Raw genomic sequence first — 25,057 nt, forward strand, 5'->3', positions numbered from 1 at the left:
TTTGTCTTCCCAAGTCACCGTTAGGCGTGACAGAGCCCTGCTTTCCTGGAGATGGCTGAACACCTGCCTGCCCATGGGAAGGAGTGAAGGAATTCCTTGTTTTGCTTTGCTCGTGTGCGCAGCTTTTGCTTTCCCTGTTAAGCTGTCTTTATCTCAACCCACGAGTTTTCTCACTTTTCTGCTTCTCTCCCCCATCCCACCGGGGGTGAGTGAGGCAGCGGCTGTGTGGGGCTTAGTTGCCGGCTAGGGTTAAACAGCCGACATGCATTATGTTACATGTCATATGGCACGACACGGCCAAACGCATTATGTTAGAGGCACAACGCTGGGCACAGCACAACAGCAATCTCAGCACATGCGCAATTTAAAAACTAAACATCAGAAAACTTGGAAGAACGCTGTTACTGGCAATGGGATCCTGTTGTGTTTCTGCACCAACCGCAGTACTTTACAAGTCTTTAAAGAAAGCACAAAAACATACGTGTGTGGATTATAAACAAAACAGTTTATTGATTTTATCTATGTTTTCAAGGCACTTTCATGCTGCAGTTTAGAACTCCATTTGGTAAGAAAAGGAATCCTTCATAAATGCCACCTTCACTAAATAAAACACAAAACTTGAAGGTTAAGTGAAACAACCAAAAAATTCAAACCAGACCCTGACCATAAACTATGTATGTTCCTGGAATCACAAAAAGAATCCATAAGGAGAAAATGTTTTTCTTGGGGATTTTCTCGATTGATTGTTATTTAGGAAACACAGGACGGGATTCATCCCAATGAGTTTTTACCATCTCAAAGCTGGACTTCTAGCTAAGCCAGTGACCTCAGCTCATCCAGAATTGACTCTCTCACCTGTATTTAGTATCTATGTAAGAACAAGATGAACTGTCCTCTGCCAGAGACTATTCTGTATTGTCCACAGGGAAAGCTTACATTAATGCAATCAGAATTTTTTTTTTTTCCTGGGGATTCAGGGTAGGATATTAAAGCAAAATCCATATGTAGTTATCAGTTACAATATGACCGCTGCATTTTGTATGAAACCCAGTAATCACTGATACAAAACAAAGCAAAACCCTCAATGCTTTAAAAATTGAGCCCAATCCTCGAAATACAATTCCATAATGCCTAATCTAGTTGAAATGAACATCAATTGTCAGCCAAAAGCATTTTGGAAACAGAGAACAAGAGTTCAGCCCACGATGCTGAAGCCAAAAAAGCCAGCACAAATTCCACCACCTTTTCTGTATTTTTCATGTACGATTTCTTGCTCAGAGCATGCAAATGCTGAAACTCAAGAATTCCCATTCAATTGTGAGTTCTAATTGCATTGCTATTTTTTTTACTCACTTGGTATTATGTTGTGGTGTTGTTTTTTACGATTGCCAGCACTACAGCAGCCCTATGTTCCATCTCCACTGCACACTGAGCACTGCAACTTTGGGCACACCCGTCTTTACAATGATATGTTTAGCAAAATCTCATTAAGCACACACTTCACTTCCATATTTCTGTTCAGCCTGCTGTGGGTCCACAGTGTGGATTTTGTCACCAGACTCCAGCAGCTTTCAGCATTGCGATATTTTGCTATGGAAATGGAGGCATATAGCTTGGTCTCCTGATAGGTATTAGAGTATGACACCTCTCTTGCTGTTGACAGGAAGATCTCGGTGGTAAGGAAATGCGAGACAGGCTTCTTTAAGTGTCAGGAAAGTGTTGGATTATAATTCTTTACTCCTCCTTGGAGTGAGGCCTTGGAAGAGGTGTAAAGGGATCAGGTTCCTGCTACCGGCTAGAAGGCATCAAAGGCAGGCTGTAGCGAATGCTTTGCTGACAGCTGGGACCTGGAGGAAGCTGCTGTCTGCTTGGTGTTAGCAGAAGAGGTCTCAGGAAATGGCAAAAGACATACAGCTGCACTTCCACAAAGGACACTGGGGTGTCCCTGAGATGGCTGGCAGCACCACCTCTCTGGCTGAGAGTTTCTAAAAACAGTCCCAAAGACTTTTCTGGAAAAGCAGAAAAGGTCTACAATGCAGATCTGCAGCGATCCACCTGGGATACCTGAACACCCCAGCCTTTTACACTGACCGCACTGCTTGAATTCAAACCTGCTCATGCTGGCATCAGGGAAAAATGGTAATGACAGAGAAATAAAAACTGTGTATCAGGGTTCAAATACATTTTAGCTTAGGCATATAAAGGGTTCATATCTTTAGTCTCTAGTGCTCCATTAACTTGACTAACTGAAGATGTGGCTTGCATATTTTCCACTGACGTGGACTACTCTCCTTGAAGTGGGCCCTGAAAAATGCATTGCTTCAAAACGCACCACAACCACGGCTGTCCATGGCAGAGGTGGTAAAGATGAGAAAGACTACCCCACGGCTCCTGTGTTTAGCTCCCAGAACACAGCAGTAAGCGGAGACTTAGTTTGTCTCTCCTCATGGGTGAAAATTTCCCATAAGTGAAATATAAAAATGACAGAAACACAACTCATCAACAACAAAAAAATCATCCACAACAAAGTAGTGTGAAATGAATAGCACCAAGGATGTTGAGGCCCATACATTTGTTCTATAAAAGTGAAAACTGCAGTACCTAGGCTCCAACAAAAATGTTATTCCAGTGTTAACTGAGTGCAGAGCTGACACCATCCTGACCCTGAGCATGGTGTTTTTACAGAGAAGCTAACTGGAAGCTGTAACCGGACAAAAATACAAAAATAGATGATAAGTTAGTGGTTAGTAAGACACTGGTTATGATCACAGCACCACTCCCTTGAAGTCAATTCATTCTCTGAAGTCAACAAGAATTTTGCTGTTGTCCTCAGTGGAAAAAAGACTGGACCTTAACAGGAGACTGCACATCACTATTGAGCTTGGATTTCCAGAAATACAAAAACATTCCCTTTGCAGAGAAATTATTGCACATTTTACAACCAGAGCAAAATTAGAGTAGGTAGTACTTGTCTTATAGTGTGTAAGGCACATGTGTTCAGTGTTCTGGGAGGTGAAGGGGATTCTGTGAAACTTCAGAAGGGGATACATACTTCCGTGCAGGACTGTTTCTGTCAGCAGCTCCACAACACACAATAGTATGCAGCAGAGGACTCGATTCTACTGTCATCTGCTTGAACACCCAGACTCCAGAGAAAGTTGTGCTTGCTGCACTGAAAGCAGAATTTAGCCCTTTGTCAGGAGCAGGAAATTTTGATATGTACTTCTAGAGGTCACCTAGGCCTAAAGATAATTCAGGAGACAGGCTGACTGGCAGACACACGGTTTTTGCTATGTGGATTAGAGATCATGGATGCGTTTTACCATTCTGCAGACATTAAAGGCTAGAGTTCGGTATCAAATGAGGAAAAAGAAAAACAGAAGAATGAACATCTCACAGTATTTTACCAGAATCCTTATATAGTGTCACTGCTGTACTATTGTTGCTGAGTTGAATTCTAGATTTCCAGTTCAGTGACGCGGATGAACACCTGCCAAAATAATCACAGCTTTGTTTCTTTAGTACTGGCCTCTGAACAACCTTCGGGGTCAAAATGACATTATTGAGATTACCACCTTGGCAATTACTTACAGAAACAGTTGAAAGTTCTTCAAAGAGAAGTGGTGGTTCAGGAAAGAATACAAGACCTTTATAGCAAACTTGGTTATTCAAAAACAGTAATTATATTAAAAATATATAATCCATGACAGAACATTCTATTTTACCCCTGTCATGGGAAATAAAAAATATTGCATACACAGGGTGCACTCAAAATCTATGGGGCCAAATTCTGCACTGAATTAAGTAGGAATTTTGCTGAAGTACCAACTGGAAATCCTATTTTATGGCCACTGTAATCAGCAAGATTTTTATTATTATTAATTCACAGGTATTTGGATTTCATCTAACAGTGCATCATTTGATCTATAATAAATAAGTGTATTAAAGAACAAACTGTATGTCAACAATGTATACTCTCTTTTCCATACTACGTCAATTAGCATGACCAAAACTGGCCATAATTACACCCAGTATTGATTGCGCTTCAAAGTTGGGTTTGTTTTTCGACAATACTGGATCATTTCAGGATCAAGGTTTAACCAGCTGTTTTGCAGAGACCGTTCTGCAGTCGGAGAAACCACTGCAGGAAGCAGCTGTTCATGTCTTACTGCCGTGAATGTTGAGGCTGTACTTCTCTCAACCATCTTCAGGAGAGGAGTCACTGTAACACTGGGTACAGTCAAGCTCCGTTCCAAACATCGATCTGGACTACTGAGGACTGCATCTGTTTGACTTTTGATGAGCGGTTTTGTCTTCTCTTTCTTCTGACACATTAGCAAAATGCACACAGAAAAAACAGCAACAATGAGTAGCACAGACACCAGGACCAGGGGGACAATGATGTACCAAGGGTTGCTGCTTTCACCTGCTTGCTCTCTGGGACTCCTGACATTAACCTGGGTTGTGGTCCTACTCCCTGCAGATCCACTTGTCCCCATTGCCAGATTTAGCAATGGACCTTCCTCATGTAGATTTCCCCAGCGATTCTGCCCTGGCCACATGGTTGATCCAGTCTTCTGTGGTGCTACTGTAGGCTCTTCATTCTGAGAGGAGGCTGGTGCCTCATCCTGTGAGGTAGTGTGAATCTTTAAAGTGGTAGTGCTGGTTATGGAAGGCACTTCGGCTGTAAAACCCTGCACCAGTGGAGGACTGTATGGCACGATGGAATACTGAAAACAGCCAACAGCAGGCTGCACAGCATCTGCCCTGAGTATAAATGTGAATGAGTCATTTAACAGATCAATGCCCGTCATATTCGTATCTATGTCTAGAAGCACAACACCACTATCAATGTCAGCCTGGGTGAATGTCTGAATATCTTCGAACACTGCATCATTCACAAACCTTTTCTTTACAATCCTTCCATGAGATGGAGGCACTATCACCTCAAATCTAGGATTACTATTTGTCAAATTAGCTAGCTCAGAAGCATCCAGGTCACTGCTTCTGAATTTATAAGCTGCTTGATTTGAAACCTGCATGTCAGGCACAACTTGTACTAAAGGCTTCACTGTGATGTTCAGCACTTGTCCTGTTAGATTACCTTCTGCAGTGAAGAGCATGAACTCCAGTACTTCTTTGGACGCAGTGAGATTTGTCAGGTGGTAAGACAGCCTTCCTGAGTACAAATCTGCCTGCTCAAATTTAGTAACCTGCTCATTTCCAACCATCAGGTGCCCATATTTGAGGGGCTGAGTTATTTCATACATGATATTAGTGCTTTTTCCATTTGTGACAGCTGAAAGCTGCATGTTAGTAATAGTGACAGATGTCTGGCCCTGTGGAAGTGCAACATTAGTAAGGTTGACCAGGACAAGAGAGATTGGTATGACTTCAAGACTGAAGACTTTGTATAAAGGGCGATGTTTACCATCAGTCACACTGAAATAAAACACCCCAGAAGATGAACTTCCATCCTGTACAAACCAAACTTTACCACTGTCGACATCAGCTTGTGTGAAATCCTTTATAGAAACACTAAGATTGCTTTTCATTGCTAAATAACCATTATTGGGGTTGCTAACAATGGTGTATTTGAGCTCAGCTGGGGCATTATCTAGGTCTTCAACTTTCAGATTCTCTGACCCCAGTACTGACACATCTCCCTGCAGGACTTTCAAGTGCAGCCTTTTAGTCTTCAGTTCTGGAGCCTGGTCATTCACTGGAACAACAGTGATATTAAACATCTCCTCCAAAACTTCGCCATGAGGCTTTGTTGCAGACTTGCTCTTTAAGTTTAACCAAACAGCAAAAGTGAAATTGTCATTAAGCGATTCGGAATTATCATGTACATACACAACTCCAAATTTGTTCAGTATGTACTGGGAGAAGTTAGGTTTTTCTTTGGTAACATTTCTTTCTCCAACAACAATCATGCCATGTTGGGGTAAAGATACAACTTGATACCAGACTTCATACATGGAGCGCTGTACCTCAGGTAGCTTAATCAATAGATTTGAAGCATCTAAATTTATTTTGTTGATTAATACTCTACCTCCTTCCTGGACTATGGCACCTAGCAGAAAAGAAAAGAGAATCTTAGAAATTTACTCTTTTATAGTTTGCAATGTTTCAGAAATTAGATATCGGACACTGATGATGCTCAGAAAAGTTTCTCCTTCATGGCATCCTTGATTTCCATATGTCATGGCTAAAAATATATTACCACTATTTTTAAAATAGTCACATATACGAGACAAGATTTTCTGTTGATACTTACATTAAGATTAAAGAAATATCATTATCTCAAAGCTTCTGACAGTGTTTTCACCTACCGTTACAGCAAAATGGAGAATACCCACTACAGAAGTAGGAATTATCAAACACAGGTAGTAAATCTCATTTTTAAATACGCAGTGATGCAGTTTTCCAAGCTACTATCTACACTACACTCTGTGACAAAAGTATTCTGGTCATTTGTTACTACAGAGAAAGTAGCCTTTGTTTTTTCACATTTGTTCATTGGAACTCTGACAGATCCAAAACAATTTGGAGCCCAAACAGTACAGCATCTTTACCTGTATTTGCCAGAAGACGACTGTTCCGATCATGCCTGGTAATTTCATACGAAATGACAATATCAAACACCTGGAGGTCCAGCGCTGATGGTGGAGAGAAGACAGTAAATGTAAAGAAATCTTCTGCACTCCAGCCAGCTGACTCGGCATGTAAGTGCTCATACATGATCACGCCTTCATCCACCTGTTTAGGGTAAAGAAAAGCCATAGGTATAAGAGGAGAATAATTTTAAAAACAGAAGTGTAAAGAGAGAAAAAAAAAAATCTGAAGAACATTGTTCAAGAGCGCCCTTTGTACCTTAGTCCATGCACAGCACGTATGTAACTTACATTGACATTATCTTGCATTTCTCTTTCTCTGAAGATAGACTCTGTGTTGCCAGACAAGCATACTTGAAGGTAGGTGAAATGTTGCTGTGCATGAATGCTTAGTAAAGGCCTTATGTGAGGAACAGAGATATAAAACATTGAGAAACTTATCTCAAACTAGCAATGGTAATGGTGAACAGGAGCTCAGCTGGACTGTATCTTTAGTGAATCGGAGTATCATATGTCTAGGGTTTTTTCTTTATAAGGATACCAGCAGGGCTGGAGTCATTGTCCTGAAAAAGCATATGAAAGATTGAAGGCTTGAAAAGGACTTTGATGAGGTGTTTCATGGCAAACAGCAAAAGATACCTGGTAAGAGACTACGGAAACCACAAGGAGGTCCAATAACCATTGAAATAAATGCTCACTTATAACCAAAGAGCTCATGGGATTACTTAGTGGAAAATTTCTACATCACAGCAAGAAGGGGATTCCTAAGAGACACGAAGGAACCTGGCTTGCGCTACACCTGCTTTCACTGACCTTGCAGACTGTCATATTCAAGAGAATCCTATCAGTCCCACCATGAGGATTTAAGCTTCAAAGCAGAACACTGCAGTAAATCTTCAGAGAAACACATACAAGACACAACCATTTATCTCTTTAAGCCCCAAAGCAAAAGGCAGTATTTTCAGACTAGGATTCTCATCAGTTGGAACTACACCCGAACTTTAAGATCAATACCATAATACATTGAAACAAGAATAGGATACCTAATAACCACAAGACTAGAACACTTACTAATTCTCATCCAGTAGATTCAGTGTCTGGTCTGCTTGATAATTCACTCACTGACCTGGAGAGAACACAGCTATACCTATTAAATCCTTGCTAACCTCCCAGGCAACTACTGACCTGGCTTGCATGTGTTAGTTTATAATTACCAAAGAGATCCCTGTCTGAGATGGTGCCAGTTCTAAGTTTACTATTTGTAACACACTCTACACAACTCGCAAACACTCTGAAGGAACTCATTAGCACACGTTCCCATCACATATGCTTGAAAGGTGTGGAAAAAAAACCAAAAACCAAAAAAGCCCCTGCTGCTATCACGGATGAAGCACTTCAGCACTACAGAATCAGAGCTGTGACTAGAGAGCACACTGGTCCTGAAACTACTGCAACAACCCCCACTGAGATCACTAGGGAAACAGGGCTTTCAGGGTCAGTTTTCTCGGAACCAAATCCCATCTTATTGTCTAAAAAATTCAGACTGATGTGGTAAAATCCTATATGCGTATCTCCAGGTTTATGCTTTCCCTATACTGATTTAATTCTTAATGGCTATTATAGGCTAAAACAAACAAAATTGATAATAAAAGCATGTCTCTAGGAATTCAAGTTGGAGAAAGCAAATTTTTGTAACAGGAACAGGCACAATATGCATCCTTTAAATTCAACGGCATTTAGTATCAATCTTACTAGTATTATCTTTTTTTACTTGCAAGCCCATGCTAATATCTGGGCTGAGAAAAGAATGGAATTGGTGAGGATTTCTGTGTTTACCTCTGTAATGACTTTAAATATAATGAAGAAATTGTGGCTTGCTGCAAGATGAAAATACTTCGAAGACACCATAGAAAGTACTAGCAGAGAAAAAAAACCCCAAACATCATGTTGAAAACTACTGTGTTATTCAAGTGTGTTTAATGTGCAATTAGTTTTCTTATATTGGCTGAACAACTGTCTGTGAAAAAATTTCTTGGAATGCAATAATGATTTCAATTCTTTTTTTTCTTTTTTTGTTTGGCAATGAAGCAATAAACCACAGGGCACAGGGAAGAGTTCACCACCACAGCAAAAGTGCTAACTACTTTTATAAGCTAGCTGCATAGTACTTTTCAGAAGTGAAATTTCAAGTTCCACAATACAGAATGAAGTCAATGAAAATGCAAAGAATTAAACTAATGCAGAATATTTTCAATTCAAATCAGATCTACAAGCTTCTTATTACCAAACAGAAATTGAATGCCTTACTCTCCATTACATGGAGAATATACAATGTTTGTAATATCAATGTCATTTTCTCACTGATATTTAATTTCATGTGGCTACAACATGCTAGACAATGAAAGTTTATTTAGGATCTCTTTTCTCTCCTTTATACCTCATTCTCTACCAGAATAAACAGCAAGCTGGTTAGGATACCTTAATTCTACCTGCAATGTCACTTAGCTCTACTTGTTTGAAGTGAAAATGGCCAATACAAATACCTCGGACAGAGAAGAAAAGCATACACATTATTACAGCTCAAATCCTTACACAATTTACAAAGTTCAAAGGAAAGTTAGCAGCTACACATTAGAAAGAACTAAAGCTATAGAGAATAGGTGGCATGTTCTGACATGGCACTGTCTGATAAACATATGTGAAGATCATATCCATAGGCAAAAAGAGTGAAACTTCAAAACCTTAGCTGAAAGATTTTCTGTCTGACATGCTTAACTGTTTCATCTAATGTTCATAAAAATCACACATTTTAGGAATAGAAGGGAACAGTGTCATTATACAGTTCATCTCCCTCATAATGTAAGACAAAACTCAGCAACTATTGCAAGACCAATAACATAATAGGATTATAACATAGTTTTAAGAGAAACATTCTGTGCTCATCTTGGTTTATAAAGTTCAAGTGGAGATTCATTCCACCACAGTCCTTGGTCAGGTTGTTTCAAAGTTCAATGATAACTAATAAAAATGTTAACCTTTCTTCCAGGTTTTATTGGTCAAGTTTCAGTTTCTGACCAATACATTTTCTCATTCCTTCATACAGTAAATCAAACAGCCACTTTTCAAATCTGTAAATGCGTAAATCTGTACGACCAAATTATCTCTTAAGTTTTCCTCCTGCAAAGTCAGGACATTGAGCTCCTTTTATCTCCCCCGCTTAGATTTTCTGAGAATAACTTACTGCACGCAGAGCACACAGTTATATTCAGATTCTGCACACAGACATAAGTCATTTCTTTTCAGTTGCAAACAAATGTTTTCCATCAAGTTACATGAGCTGCCACGTTTTAGTCATTCAAGTATGAGACCCTGTATCACAGTTAAGATTCTTTAAACACTTAATATCACAGCCAATCAAGTCAATAAAAGTCCTCTTGGGGACACCCATGAGGACTGTGTACAGCTGAAATGAATCTGATACTTGGACTTTTCATAGAGCAAAAGGCTATTCCTTCTGCCAAAAACTAAAGGCTTCCAACCTTGGACTGCTCGTTAATGGCACCAGAACAGTTCTTCTTGAAAAATACTGTTACAAGCAAAACAGCGAAAATTGCCAAGACCCTGCTAGTATCCAAGCAGAGGGGAACAAAGGCTCCTCTTGCGTTCATTACTAGATGCCAGATATCTAATGACACAGCAAATCTGGGTGATTGCACTGATGGGTCACATATGCCTGGTTACTTAACAGATATAAATGGATCAGACAAAGAACAAGCAACTGAGATGGCCTTTGAAGTAATAATCTACCCCTGAACTAGTTATTATAAAGTAAATGCTTACCATAGACTGCGTAAAACTGAGGATTTCCTGAGCGGTATTATCAGAATTTACTCTGATCAGCCTTCCAAGTTTTGGGAAAGTTACAATCATAAAGGTTATAGTTCTGTTTCCTGCATTGGTCACATCATTGGTTACAGCTTTCAGATCATGTCGTGAAATAGGTTTCCTGGAACCTAAAAAATGTCTATTATAAGTAACACAGATTTGCAACAGCAATTTTACCCAAAGGGTAAGTTTTGTATGCACAACTCACCTTCTCATCTAGGTATTGTACTTAGCATTTTAATAACATTTTATAACGTCAGCAGGTTTGCCCTTTATCTAGTTACCTTCTAATTACAACTCTTCCATAGCTTTTTGAATCAAAGCGCCCAACAGTAGGATGTACCTTTGTTTTACAGAAATGAAAAAAATGCAGTTCTCTTCAGCACATGTAATCACTAAATACTAGCTTCTGCAAAACCAACCCAGAGTAAGGAGTAGAGCATGTATAAGAAGACCTGTTCCTATATTACATGCCTAGAACTGAATTCAAACTCCCGTTGAAGTCATTATTGTTAATGTTTTTGGTAATCCCAGTTGCCCACAGAAGGCAAGGTGATTTGGCAGGCAGAAGCCTTAACACAGCAAAGTTTCTAGTGAACACACAAACCAAGATTGATTATTACCAGAAGCTTGAACCACACTTTATCGATATGAAAGATGATTTTCATAAAATGAAATTAAAAACTAAATACTGAATTAAACAAATTAGGAAGAACATCACACAACAGAAATAACGGCCTGAACTGAAATAATACATTATAAAGATGGATGGACACTGAGGGGTAACAAAATCCTTGTAATACATAGAACCACACTAACCAGTACCTTCTGGCTTAACTATTATAAAGATTATAAAGAGCTTTCTGGCATTTAGTCAAACCAAGACAATCTTTGACATAGCTGTGACAAAACCAAACCTAGTAATTTCCTAAAAGAAAAAAGAAGTTTTATTTGGCTTCTTTTAGATGCAGTTTCACGGTACACACTCAGCAAACTAAATCTCATGTTTAATGATACCTTTGGAGGAGCAATAGATTCCCATAACCCTATTCCCCCTGCCTCCACTTCTGTCTCCATTTTTACATTTTCTTTTTTTCTTGAGCAACAAGCTATAGGTATCAATATATTATTTCAGATACTAGCAGTATACATCCTTGGAGTCTGAATTACCAATCCATCTTCAATAAAGCGTACTGTTTATACAGGAATAACACAAAATAACATGTAACATGTTCCTGCTATAATATTCAGAAGAAAAAATATGGTAAGCAAACTGAAGAATAGGGCTGTTTTGCAAGCCATTACTAACGTCAGGATTCTGCCTGTTTACATGTAGTTGTGCCCTGGTTCACACCACATCTACTCTGAAACAGAGTTGTTCTAATGAAATGAGATCTCTGGCTCTGCCTGTTTTACCCTTTTTACCTTTCCATGCCTCTCTGTCTCCATATGGCTTTGAAAAGTGAAGCAGTCCCTCAGGTCTAGAAAAATTCTCCCACACTATATCTAATTCAAGAAGTCTCCCTCCTCCTCCTCTCTCTTCCCTTTTTTGTGTGACAGGCAGACAGGGAAGCACAACCTTGTGCATACAGCAGATGTGGTCAGGAATGTACAACTGAGAGCAACAGTTAATCAGACCACATGTATCTGAAAACACAGTTATTTCTCAATAACCTCCTACTTATGCAAATCAGGCCTCATTGCCTTAACAGAGTAAGACAGAGTAACTCTCAAACATGGTCACACTGTAGTGATGGAAGTGACCACTCCAGTTTTTCATAACCATAGCAGGTTATTCCACCACCACCATCACAGTGCAGGAATATGGGGACAGAAGATGTGTGTCACAGAGCCCCCATTTGTTCCTAACAGACCTGAGCTCACTCATTGCGCACCACAGGCTGAAGTACAGTCTAGAGCCACAGACAATAAAGTCACGCTTTCCTGTAAAATGGGATCCTCCCCCAAGCATAACCTTCTCCTTCACCCACTTCTGTCCTGAGACTTGAGAACCAGTTCCAGCACCCACAGTAGTTCTGCTCTGGTCTGACACATCAACAGGGAGAGGAAGGTTATTTGCCACCCAACAGACGGGGTGAAGGAAAGAGAAATGAGAACACTGCCTGCTTGTTCCCAAACATCAGAGAGATCACAAAACCAAGCCCACCCAAACACAGGGGAAAGGAACAGAGATGGGGGAGGAAGACACACAACAAGGACGGGTCATGCAGAGTAGGGCCAACCTAATCCATACAAGTAGAATGCAACAGCATAAGGCCATTATCGGTACCTCATAATTCTGGTATCCATTTTTACTGCCTAGATTTAGGATTTGGAAAGTGCTTCAGCATGAGCATTCTACCTATCACTAAACAGTTATGAATCATCTCATCTACTGACTGCTTAGACAGCTCTGCTTCCGAATATCTACAAGTCAGGCTGCCTCTCCTTCTTAAAGAGCAATTCAGCTCATTCCTTCTTTGAGCAATTGCTTCCCTGAAGAGAGCAAATCCTCACATTGTACATATCTAGCATACGTAAGAAAAAATTCATATATCTAGCAGTCAATTTACTGAGCACACTGAACAAAACAAGCTTCTGTTGAACAGAAAAAAAAATCCATAAATTGTATAAATAAATCTGGTATATCCAACACAAAAGAAGACAGCAGTACATGTTCTTATAAAATTGCAGAACAATATGCTTGAGAGAATAGTTTATACCCAGTCATGAAGACATGGAAATTCTTCATGATATATTCAATTTTTACTTCCCTAGAGAGAAGATTCCTCAAGTTGTCTCAAAATTAACTTTTCCTGCAGTGCTATAAAATATAACAGGACACTGGCTATTGTTCTTACGTATATTAACCATTTGGCACCATCACTGTTGTAATAGTAATTTCATGATGAGCAAGTACAGCTGAAACCCATACAGCTCCAGAACGTCTTTAAAAAGTATCATAGGTGAAAAAGCTAGTAATACTTTTTAACACCAAAATGGAATTTTGCTAACCGAAAGTAAGTGAGAATTCAGGAAAAACTGTAGGCTTAGATGAATACAGCTTGCAGTGCTGAAAGAAATATTGTATTTTGCAAACTGGAGAACTGATAGACAGTCGAGAGACTTTACCTTCTATGGAAGTATCAGGCATACTTTTCTTACAATTATCTTTGGCTCAAGATAGAATTCCTGTAAATCTCTGTGCCTGAGGCAACCTTACACACCAAAATCACAGACTAATAAGCTTTGTAACTGGATTTATGTGAATCCCATTTATATCGACTGAATTAGAAGATCATACTGCTACAATCTCATTTTTTGTTGCCTGTGTTTAAGTGGCTTTTGTTGCAAGCCTTTGCTTATACAACTTATATACAGGAAGTTTAAGAAAGTAAAGTGCTCCTTTTCTGTATCAAATTACTAAATCAAGGTACAGATTAATGCCTATAGAGCTTTACCAGTTCTCAACCTCTCTCTGGCTGTACAGATCATGTTCAGAGCAAAAAGAAGATAGCACAACCAGAAGTGTGATGCAGGACATTGCTGAGAGAAGACTAATCTTCCTTTCTCCTTTAATCCTGCAATTAATGTTAGATTACTAACTCAATGAGGGATTACCCTTGCCAATGCGAAGCAGTAAATGGCTCTGATGAGACCCTCTTAATACATCAACTCCTGCAGGAATAGGATTTCATTAAAAAAATACTCAGCTGCTGATCCAACTAGTTCCAAACACAAAAACACAAATCAAAGTTTTCAGTCCTTCTGATTCATCAGTGAGTTTGTGCAGCTCTCCATAACTCAGCTCAAAAAACAAGGAAGTGAACTAGCAATCTGGTGAGTTTACATGTGCTATTCAGAATCCCACAGACACAAGCTTCACTCTGCTTTTACCAGGCAAAATCACAACCAGCTAAGACACCTCTAAATATATGAATACAATACAGAGCTTTTAAACAAATCTGAATGGGGAACGTTCAGAGCTTAGGCAGACAGTGTTATTGTCACACTGTGCTTATATATTTCACTGCCAATTCCATGATTCCAAGCACATGCGCTTATCAAAAAGTTAGACTATAAAACAATAAAGCAATACGTTGTTTGAGAAAACATAACTATTCTTTTAAAAATCAGACAGATAGATGTTCCCAGGTACGGTTTTCTATAGTTTAGCCAGCTAGCTATCTGACAAATAACCATGTATTATGCAATTTTTTCAAGTGGATGAAATCATTATAATCTTTAAAAACAGACCTGGAAAGACTCTGAGTCCTTTGTTCACTTCAAGGCTAATGACTAGTGTCCGAGCTGTGATGCTAAAAATCTGTCGAGGTGCAAAGTTCAAACCATCTGTTACCTGAAAGTTGAAGCCTCCAGACATTGCTCCTGTAGAAAACAAAAATGTAAATTCATTCTTGTATTATTCTATTTATCATCCAAAACAAACAAACATACACTGGACACCTTTTGCTCTTGGCTACAGTGAAATATATCCAAAGTCATCCTGAAGCAATTTTTGATCAGTACCTTTGTATTTTAATTAGAATTAAATAAATTAATAATGCAGAGAACACCTTCCCAATGAAGAACTACTGGCTGTTGCTTACACTGAAGGCCAGACATCCCTTAGATGTAAATTAGGAGAGTGCCCCTTCCTTTGTTTCTTCACTGACCGCAGTGGAGTTGAAACCAAGTTAAACTTGAGGAGACAATGACTCCCAAATTTCCTACTCCTTTTATATCTTAGGAGGGACCAAAACACTTAAGCAGTCACATTTTGACAAAGAAGGAATTTGGGGAGAAAAACAACTAGGATGTTCTTTCATTTTGATTTACATTTAAAGGACTGAATCAACCCTCAGGTTGTTTCCTTCGCCTCTTCACTCCACTTCAGCTTTGCTGAAGAGCATATGTTGTCACAGCTTAAGCTATTTCAGAGGTTATGCGTACTCATAACAAATGCACATTTTTTTCCTTAATCTTAGGACCTGTATGTACTTTGGCACAAGTGACAGCAAAATACCTCCAGGAGTCTGAGTGGATTCCCATAAAAATACATCTGGGAACTGACTTACGGAGGTGTACAGAGCTTCCTAAATCCCGAGTTGAGTAGAGGTTCCCCAGATTGTTTAATTAGGTAGAAAGAGAGAATGAAACATTGAAATATTAACTGTTGCAAAGTTACCATTGCTCTTCTACTTGCTTTGCCCAATCTAGCCATGTGATCTTGCTACATGTATATCCTGAAAGTGCGAGGGTGCTATGTACCTTCACTTAAAGATCAGCACTCCTGGCCTAACTATAAATTAACATATCAGAAGAATCAAATGTGGGTTCTGAGATTATAATTAACAACTACCCTAGGCAATGCTCTTATATCCAGCCAGGCACTGAAGCAGCTCTGGAAGATCAGGTCATTTTATTTTAAAAACTTTTATTCTCTGATGTTTTCTGTTGATAAAAATGCATAAGTAGTTGCGCATTTAAAAAAGGCATTGAGGAGTCTACTATTTGCCTTGGGTTGGGAAAAAAAGGCTTACTTAGCCTCACTTGCTTTTTTGGCTAACACTAGTCAACTGCCTGATTGACACAGACATTTTGTCATTGGCAGAGTCAGGAACAGAACTAAATCCTGAAGTGCTGCTTGGGTGGAGCATGTATCATTTAATCACAATTAATTTTTAAAGGCATATCTGATCAGAGGTGATTAAAAGAACACCAGAAAGAGGACTGTAAAAACTGCACTGCAAAGACACAGAGACTTCAGAACCAACAAGAGTTCAATTCAGCACTGCCCTAAGGAAAACACTGGCAGGATTTAAGGGCAGACCCCATGCTGCGAAAGCGGGATGGGAACACCCTGGAGTGAAGCAAGGGTGGAAAAGGGAAGGAATTCTCACACTGAAAGAGGAGTACAGAAAAGGAAAGGTATGTTCTGGTTGCGCGTTTATGCTGGTGACAGAATAATCAGGGATTACAGAGGAAACGAACACCAAATTTAGGGAGAAAAGATGAGAAAAAAGAGGGAGATGTGCAACTCGCAGCACAGAACAAGCAGCACAACGTAACTCACAAGGCTGAGCAAAGATGAAGGGAAAATTATATGAAGTTTAATGTTAGAGGCATAAAAGCAAAGTACGGTAGTACTTTCTTTGGCAGTACAAAAGACTCTGAGGATAGAGAGTCACTGCCATGTACAGATGTAAAAGATCTGTGGTGCCATGAGGAGCAGCCAGGGGATGGAAGAGCTGCCCCAGCCAAGAAGATGGTGTTCTTCCCCTTGGAAGGGGTCAGAGTGAGTAGGAAGAGTAGACGCCAGGCTGTGGAGAACATGAAGTGGGGGTACTTCCCAGGAGGAGCCCAAGAAGCTAGCACACACTAGAAGACTGATGACAGGGGACAGAGCAGCTGAAGAGAAAAGGGGTAAAAAGCTGAATGACAGCAACCAGGTAAGGGAAGGCCCCAGGACAAGGCTGGGAGCAAGAAGATGACAGTAACAAGTCTACTTCTAGCAACAGCCCAAGATAAAGGAGGAAAGACAATCACAGACTGAGAAAGCAAAGAAGCAAAATGTCCAAAGTACTTTCTGAAACACTGGAGGCCATGAGGCTGAGCGGACGGCAGATCCAGAGCAGCTGCAAGAGCTGACACATGACCTGGGCAATTTCACATTTCAAATTTACTGTACCACCCACACTCCCACTCACTGGAAAATGAAATTTGCTTTTCTTTTTGCTTTTATTAATCAAGACTCACTTCGTAAGGCTACAGATATGCATTTGCCCTTTCTGGAACACAGAGTGGATTCCTTTCCTCACACTGAGACTACCACCACCCTACCACCATAGGGGTTTTTACATTTCAAAGTCTCCCTTGGAACAATTTAAACAGCTTGGCTCACTTTTGCCATGCTCTTGACCTTTCACTTCCTGACCAAATCATTTGAGCAGGATACTTACAGCTCACCAGCAGCTGCTTGTAAAGCAATTTCAGCAATATATATGCACTCTGCAAGACAGTGCATTGGAAGTCAGAGCACTTGAACCTGCACCAAGCCTCACGAAGACACAGCACAGATCTGGAGTGACTGCTGCACCCAAGGGAGCACTGGAAATAATTCCAGCCTGCCTCAGGGCTGGCAAGACGGTGCTGTTACTCTTACATCTCCTTCCCCAAAACTGATTTATTCCTTCTTTAGCACCTCCTTTCTTCTTTCAGCTGAGGTAACATGGTAATAGAGCTGGGGCAGGAGAAAAGCAGCTGTCGCCCTGTAAAAGCTGCACCTCTTCCGCTGGCTGGAACCCCACTGGGATCTTCATTCCTGCAGCTTCCCAGTACTGCCACTCAAGGATGAATGAAGCTGCCCTGACTTCTTTTTTTATTGCCCACACATTCTCTCCATAGCAGCAGCACAAATAACCCAATCTCTAGCTCTGGCCACTGGCAGAAAAGAGTCAATGGTTAAAGCTGAATTCCTTCACAGCCTGAAAGGGAGGTTGACATCACCCAGATGACCCATAACTTCATTGCCCAGAGGTCCTCAGGAACACAACTACACTGTGGCAGGTATCCGAGAGACTGTTGGTCCATGAATAGCTCTGCACTGTAGCAAGACAGAAAGGCTTCAGGAGATGCTCAGTACAATAGTCAAAAAAATGGATTTCATATCTCTGAAAGCTGCAAGGCAACGCTGCCCTACTGCAAACCTGCATTCAGAAAGAAGGCTGCTACCAACTGAACCACTAATACATCAAGGTTTCTTCATGAGCACACACTTAAGCAGTCATCAGACCCTTTCCTGTTTAGTTTGTGAGATCATGTATCACATAACCAGTACTCTGAGATTTTTGTGACATTAAAAGGAGATCTTCAAAGGATTACAAACACAAATATACTGAATAGGAGCAGTATTTTGGTAACAAAGGTGCTATTTTTGAAACCACATACCATTGTGTACAAACACCAGCTGCCCTTCAATTATATGAGCCTGGGTAAAACTAAGGATGCTCTTGTTTGGAGAAGACTTCAGAGCCAAGTGCCCATTGCTAGGTGGAGTAATGGAATATATCAGTTCTGATGGCGAGGAGTCCTTGTCTTCTGCACAGAGGTCATCAATTGTTATTTCTGTCACTGAACCCACCCAGACCTAGAAAAGCGAAAATAAAAAAAAATAGTAATAATAAAGAAAATGCATACAAAAGAAAATCGGGGGGAGGGAAACCTTCAAAGAAAAAGAAAGAATAAAGATTTGTGCTGTGTAACACTAACAGCTATGACAGGTTTCCTTACCGTTCATCCAAATTTCTGCTCATGGACTGGAATAGTTAATATTGGCAAATGTTTTTCAAAAAACGAGATGACAAAACAATACAAGCAAACACACCCTACACCAGTTTGAATTCTAGACAGCTGCAGCACAAGTGCTCTATTTGTCAGGCACTACCTAAACTCTTACAAACATAAGAAAACTGTATTTTGATAACTGAGTCAAGGAGCTCCTTTCCAACACATACACATGAATATTAGTGTCATGTACTTCACAGCAGGCAAGGCATTCAATATGCTCTACTTTCACGAGCAGAAAAGAAAAAAGAAAAACAGCCTGGGGACAGCATAATCGCTAATACAAATGGAACCCTTCTTGTAGCTGCACTATTTCCTTCTAACAACACGTACTAAAGGCCCTTTTTTAGTGCACCAAACAACCCACAGAGGTGCTCAGTCCAGTGGGAGATGAAGGAATCAACACCTTCAACCACTGCTTAGCCCTTTGCAAGGTCATGCTTCCGGACAAAAGAGCTAACTAGTATTTGGAAAGATGGTATAAAACCCATTACTTAATTCTAGTAAATCTAAATGCCTTTTTTTTTTTTTAGCTTAAGATACGCACAAACTGCAAGATCCTTCTTTCAAGCAGAAAGGACTGCTATCTGAGCTTCATCCATATCTCACTGGATAATTTCTTTTTTGGAAACAATAAGGAACAGTCCGTTTTACTCTTCATCTTTGCTGTATTTAGTTGGAATTACAGACAAAAGTACTAACAAATAACAATACATATTTGTCTCAACATGAAATTAAATTCCTAAATATTCAGTACATCAATACCAATTCTTTCCATGCAGAGTTTATGTAGTGTACAATCTTAAGAGCCTGAGCCTTTAAAAACCTCAGCTTGAGCTTCAAAACGCATCCCGCATCGTCCCTTCCTGTACTCCTAGCGTCCTAGTACACTTAACAAATACCTGGTAAGAACATCACACCAAATGGTTGAAGAGGAAATGTGATCCTTGACAAAGGGCATTTTACCTCTGCCAAAACAAAATATCAGCAATCACAGATTTTTCCCTAAGTATTAATTTTACTTTTTAATAAAAACCATGGAAAAAAACCTTTTAGAGCCACTGGGATTTTTGCCACAACATTTCAATAGAGGAAAGATTTCAGACTACTTTGTGTCACAAAATACGTGCCATGGAAAACGAGATACTAAAATGAAATTATATGTGTTTTCTAATTAGAAAAAAAAATTGAAAAAGAAGTTGTGTTACATTTTATAATAGAAAATACCTTGCAAGCAGGAAATAGCTATTTTCTCCCTTGAAATATATATTTGTCTGTAATGTAATTACTACTATCAAAGTTTGATAAAAGACGCCACCTGTGAAAACACAGGATTGGTACCTAATAGCACAGGCTGAATTACTGATCAGCATCAAATAAGCACATCAGTGTCCCTGGTTTTGTACCAAGACCCTTTAACTCATTGCAGTAGCACTTGATTCAGATTATTCCACACAGAAAATAAAAGGTCACATACAGAATATGCAAAAACATAAGAAAGGACTATGCAAACATGCTATTACAAATGACTCATTAAACGTCCAAAGAGAAAAAATTTTGAAACTTTACTAAAGGAAAAAGTGAGCTGTTTTTCTATAAAGCCAGTGTTTATTTCTATTGTTCCAGCACACTAACACACAATGCTTTTTAAAGTGCTGTACATGCTGAGGTGCTTCATGACCTGCAATACGATCCTTGAGGAATGAAAGAAGATCCAAGAGCTGAAAAGGGCTGTAGGGAAGTGGACTCAGAACATTGCAAATACTGTACAAGTGGCTTATTTTCCACATCTGGGATCAAGTCCTCCCTGAAGAGCACCATGAAAACTGTATCTGAACTTCCAGGATGTAGCATTACACTAATTTTGCATGTGCCTAACACATTCCACAGGCATGGTCCAAGAAAAAGGTTCATGACCCTGCCTGCTGGGAAATAATCCATTCTGCTCTACTTACAGCATTCAGCTTATCAGTATCTCCTTGCATGCTACATATCCTCCTAGACACTCTATATTCACAGCCATTTTAATACTCTGGTGAGTGATGTAAAGAAAAAAAAAAATCTGTTTGAATTTGTTTTTTTTTAAAAAAAATCTAATTCTAGGAAAATACAGCCCTCTTGTGGCAACAGAAGGATACAGCCATTTCACAGCATCACTACCTATAAATATATTTAAAAGCATACATAAACACAGCAAATAATGCCAGGATAGTGATTTTCTTAAAAATATCCTATTTCCCTTCCCCATTCCCATCCCAGAAAAAAAAATGACCATAGAACCTGTGGAAATTTTAGGAAATTATACCTAAAATGCTGTATAGTTTCTAAATAAACATATCCCTCATGCACTTACTGTTATAATGGAAAGGCTTTCAATGAAATGCAAGGATTACTAGCGTACATTACAGAAGCTCTCAGGACAGTAGAATTTTCTTATCTCATACGTTATGTTAATATAAATACTTCAGCAGGTCATAAATTTGCAGGGGAAAAAAACAAAAAACCCCCAAACAAATGACCAAACCCCTAAAAACTTCACTTACTTTCACTTCCTAGAGAAAAATCAGAAACAACTCCCAAAATGTTTGGTTGTTTGTCCTCCTGAAACTCCTCCCATGGTGTTCATAACCTCAATGGTATTCATAAACTCCATAACAACAGACAAGGTTGTTTGAAGAAGGGATGTTATGGATGCCCCAGAAGTGAGGGAGCTAGAGTTGAAGGACTCATTCAGCATCTGTGCACATGTTCAACAGTTTCTTGCATTTGGCCAGAAGTCCCGTGACAAAGGCCAAAATTAACTTTCATATAGCCACACCAACATCACTGGCCACGTAATGCAGGTTTTCACAGAAGCTGTTTCTCAACAGCAGATGCCAAAAGCTAACCTATTTTTCAGTTGTTCAGCAGTTCTTTCTAACTCTTTATATTGAGATCTGTGAAACTTCTGAGGTGCTAAACTTCAGTCAACTCAAATGGTCTTACGGGACCTCAATTTTCACAGTACTGGTCCCTCATTTTACACTTTCATACATTTCATACATTTCCAACCTTTCAAAAGATACAAAAGAGCTACTGCCTTTTCAAAAGCAACACACAGTTTATTACTCATCATTCACCACTAGCAATGTCCTTGAGGAGCACAGACTGCTTGGCTAGAACATGGGGCCAGCAGGTATCACCATACACAGGAATGCCCAGCTCATCTCAATATTTAGCAGGACTAAGAAAAATCCATTTTCTCCCACCTACTTGGGATGTGCAAGTTTGCTTTGAAGAAGGATCATCTCAGTGTATTCCTCCTAGTATATAACTCGACTGCCAGCTTTGTTTTTAGTCTGCACATGAATCCAACATATATGTGCATATTAGTATCCACTCATGACAAAAATAAAGGTTATTTCTCAGCAATAGCTTATGCATGACCAGCAAAACCACAGGCACAAAGGCCACATCTTGGTTCTGGGTATGCAAACTGCCTCCCCAGCAGAGAGGAGCAACTTTGGCTAGGTTAAGCTGTGTTATCATTGTTCTGGGGAAGCCTACACTTACAGATAATTTTAGAAAAATCCATATGCTGCACTGCAGTACACTGCACAGCCTCAGTTCTGTTAACAGACTGCAGCTCAATGCCAGCAATGCACCAGAAGGGAGACACAGAAAAATTTCTGACTGGACATATATCCCTCTCGTCTGTGACTAGACAAACATTACTGCATGCTGTGCTGATGTCTGTAAAGTACCTCTGTAATTACTTTAACCAGGGAAGGTTTTACTCTGTACCACCCAAATGCTTGTGAAGTGAGTCTGCCCTTCTGCCAGCAATGTCTGCGCAGGTCAGGGTATCTTGTGTTGTGGGCACCTGCAGATTATCATGGATTACCTGCTGTCACTGTGAAGCTGCACAGTACTACCACTATCGCTGTTTAAAGATTATGTCTTTTCTCATGTGAAAAGGCTAAATACACAACATAAGGTTATGATCATCTTTACAGTAATCCATTCTCCCGCTGCAACACACAATTAAACATGTAAATTTAAATGCATGTTTTAGGTGCCACCAATTTGTGAACTGCATCATACAGCACTGGGGATGATGCAGCCTCAAAATACCTTGTTTAGCATCTTTCAAACCTATTCCTAAATATCTTCTCTGTCTTGATGCCTCTCAGCTGGTTTACTGTGGCCACAGGTTCATTAGCTGACCCATATCCATTTCACTCTGCTTTTCAGAGTCACCTGATTTGTTTTTACTCTTCAGATCTCAGATTGGAAGCCTGTACACACGGGGGCTTTTTGGTTTACATGAGCACAGTGTCCATAATAAATTGGTTCTGGTTACTGAGTGCTGCTATAAGACAAACAAAGAACAATCCTATAAATAAAGAAATAAATAAATCTGAAAAAGCACTGAAACTGAAGTGACAGTAGTGACTTTTTTCGAAGATCAAAATATTAAAAGGCCAGCTATGGTTATTAAGAGCAAAAGGTAGCATCAGTCAACAATTTAAAAATTTTCTTCAGGAATTTGAGGGGCACTGAGTTAGAAACAAGTTAGCATGTCCTTTTTTTAGCTCACAGTATCACACAGTAATAGCTTCAGTGTTTGCACTAATATTTTTATGACCTCTAACAGCCTAGATTTTCACAGACTGCATTGTATTATTCTTATCAGGAACTATTAAAGAAGAGAACATTCCTGTTTTGTATCAGAAATACGCAACACGCAGTCAATTCTCTAATGAAGTGCCAGTAAGAATACTGCTCTCTTCTCTTGTCCCATCCCACCAGGGATCCGGGGAGGAGCATGCAGCAGAACGCACCTCAGCAGGTCTGACCCTTCAGTACAATTAATGGCAAGAGGCACAGGGTCTGAAGGCTGTGCAAAGACAACAGTGAGATGTTTGCACCCTCATCATCACTACTCTTGGTACTTTTCTAAGCTACACTGTTCATTAACAGCCCTCAATACGCCCTAGCAAACAACACTAAAACACAACAATGATCCAGGTGCAAGCCATCCCACCCCACAAGGCCTACGTCAGTCCAAGAGACTTCACATATCTTTAAGATTAAAGGAAAGCTCAGTCAGCCTTCTAGATAAACTTTACATTGCAACAGCAGAAAATGTTCTTCATGATGGGTAGAATCTCCCTAATCACACATTACCCTCCCTTCATTAACACTAATTTATTTAAATCCCAGGACCACCATTTATTATATCGACTATCCCACCAGTTACAAACCTAACACCCTGTTAATGAAGGTGCATTAAACGGTTGTCCTGGTTTCGGCTGGGATAGAGTTGATTTCCTTCCTAGTGGCTGGTGTAGTGCTGTGTTTTGGGTTTTAGTACAACACGCTGATGTTTTGGCTGTTGCTGAGCGGTATTTACACTGGTCAAGGACTTTCTTCAGCTCCCCATGCTCTGCCAGGTGCCCAAGAAGCTGGGAGGGGGCACAGCCAGGATTGTTGATCCAAACTGACCAAAGGGCTATTCCATACCATATGACGTCATGCTCAGTATATAAAGCTGGGGAAGAAGAAGGAAGGGGGGGATGTTCGGAGTGATGGCGTTCGTCTTCCCAAGTAACCGTTACGCGTGACGGAGCCCTGCTTTCCTGGAGATGGCTGAACACCTGCCTGCCCATGGGAAGGAGTGAATGAATTCCTCGCTTCACTTTGCTCGCACGTGCGGCTTTTGCTTTCCCTATTAAACTGTCCTTATCTCAACCCACGAGTGTTCTCACTTTTACTCTTCCAGTTCTCTTCCCCATCCCACCGCGGGGGTGGGGGGAGTGAGCGAGCAGCTGTGTGGTGCTTAGTTGCCATCTGGGGCTAAACCACGACATCGGTATCATAGGTTAGAAATCATTTTAACATTTCAAAATGTTGACAAACATACCTGAAGAATTCTGTTAACTTTTATAACAGGAGCTTCATCATTTACTGCAGTAACTGTTACAAATACAGTTTGGGGCAAGCTTTGTTTCCACAATTCCGTGTTATTTACTATCACAGTAAAATTGTCCATCAGTTCCTCACTGTCATCATGAACATAGTAGATTAATTCTTGTTCCACCTGAAAAATATAACAAACTGAAGAACTAAAGAGGCTAAAAGAAAATGAAGGCCACATTAAAAAAATAAAAATAGTCAAGTGTAGTCATGCCCCTCTGTATTTATTGCCTCAACTTTTTATGAGTTCT

General features: G+C 39.9%; 1 protein-coding gene across 5 annotated transcripts in view; it reads right to left on the reverse strand.

Moving 5' to 3' along the window:
• Nucleotides 1–501: 501 nt before the first annotated feature.
• LOC140650567 (chondroitin sulfate proteoglycan 4-like) overlaps nucleotides 502–25,057 on the reverse strand; it is a 42,417-nt gene continuing 17,861 nt past the window's right edge. For all 5 annotated transcript variants that reach the window (XM_072859068.1, XM_072859067.1, XM_072859072.1 and 2 more), the window contains 6 exons: nucleotides 24,754–24,930; nucleotides 18,453–18,651; nucleotides 14,760–14,891; nucleotides 10,458–10,630; nucleotides 6,579–6,762; nucleotides 502–6,076 (listed from right to left, as the gene is read on the reverse strand). In XM_072859068.1, coding sequence (XP_072715169.1) covers nucleotides 4,023–6,076; nucleotides 6,579–6,762; nucleotides 10,458–10,630; nucleotides 14,760–14,891; nucleotides 18,453–18,651; nucleotides 24,754–24,930 — 2,919 coding nt within the window. In that variant the 3' untranslated portion in view covers nucleotides 502–4,022. The remainder of the gene's footprint in view (nucleotides 6,077–6,578; nucleotides 6,763–10,457; nucleotides 10,631–14,759; nucleotides 14,892–18,452; nucleotides 18,652–24,753; nucleotides 24,931–25,057) is intronic.

Source organism: Ciconia boyciana, chromosome 4 (assembly GCF_034638445.1).
Source record: "Ciconia boyciana chromosome 4, ASM3463844v1, whole genome shotgun sequence".
Taxonomy (NCBI): domain Eukaryota; kingdom Metazoa; phylum Chordata; class Aves; order Ciconiiformes; family Ciconiidae; genus Ciconia; species Ciconia boyciana.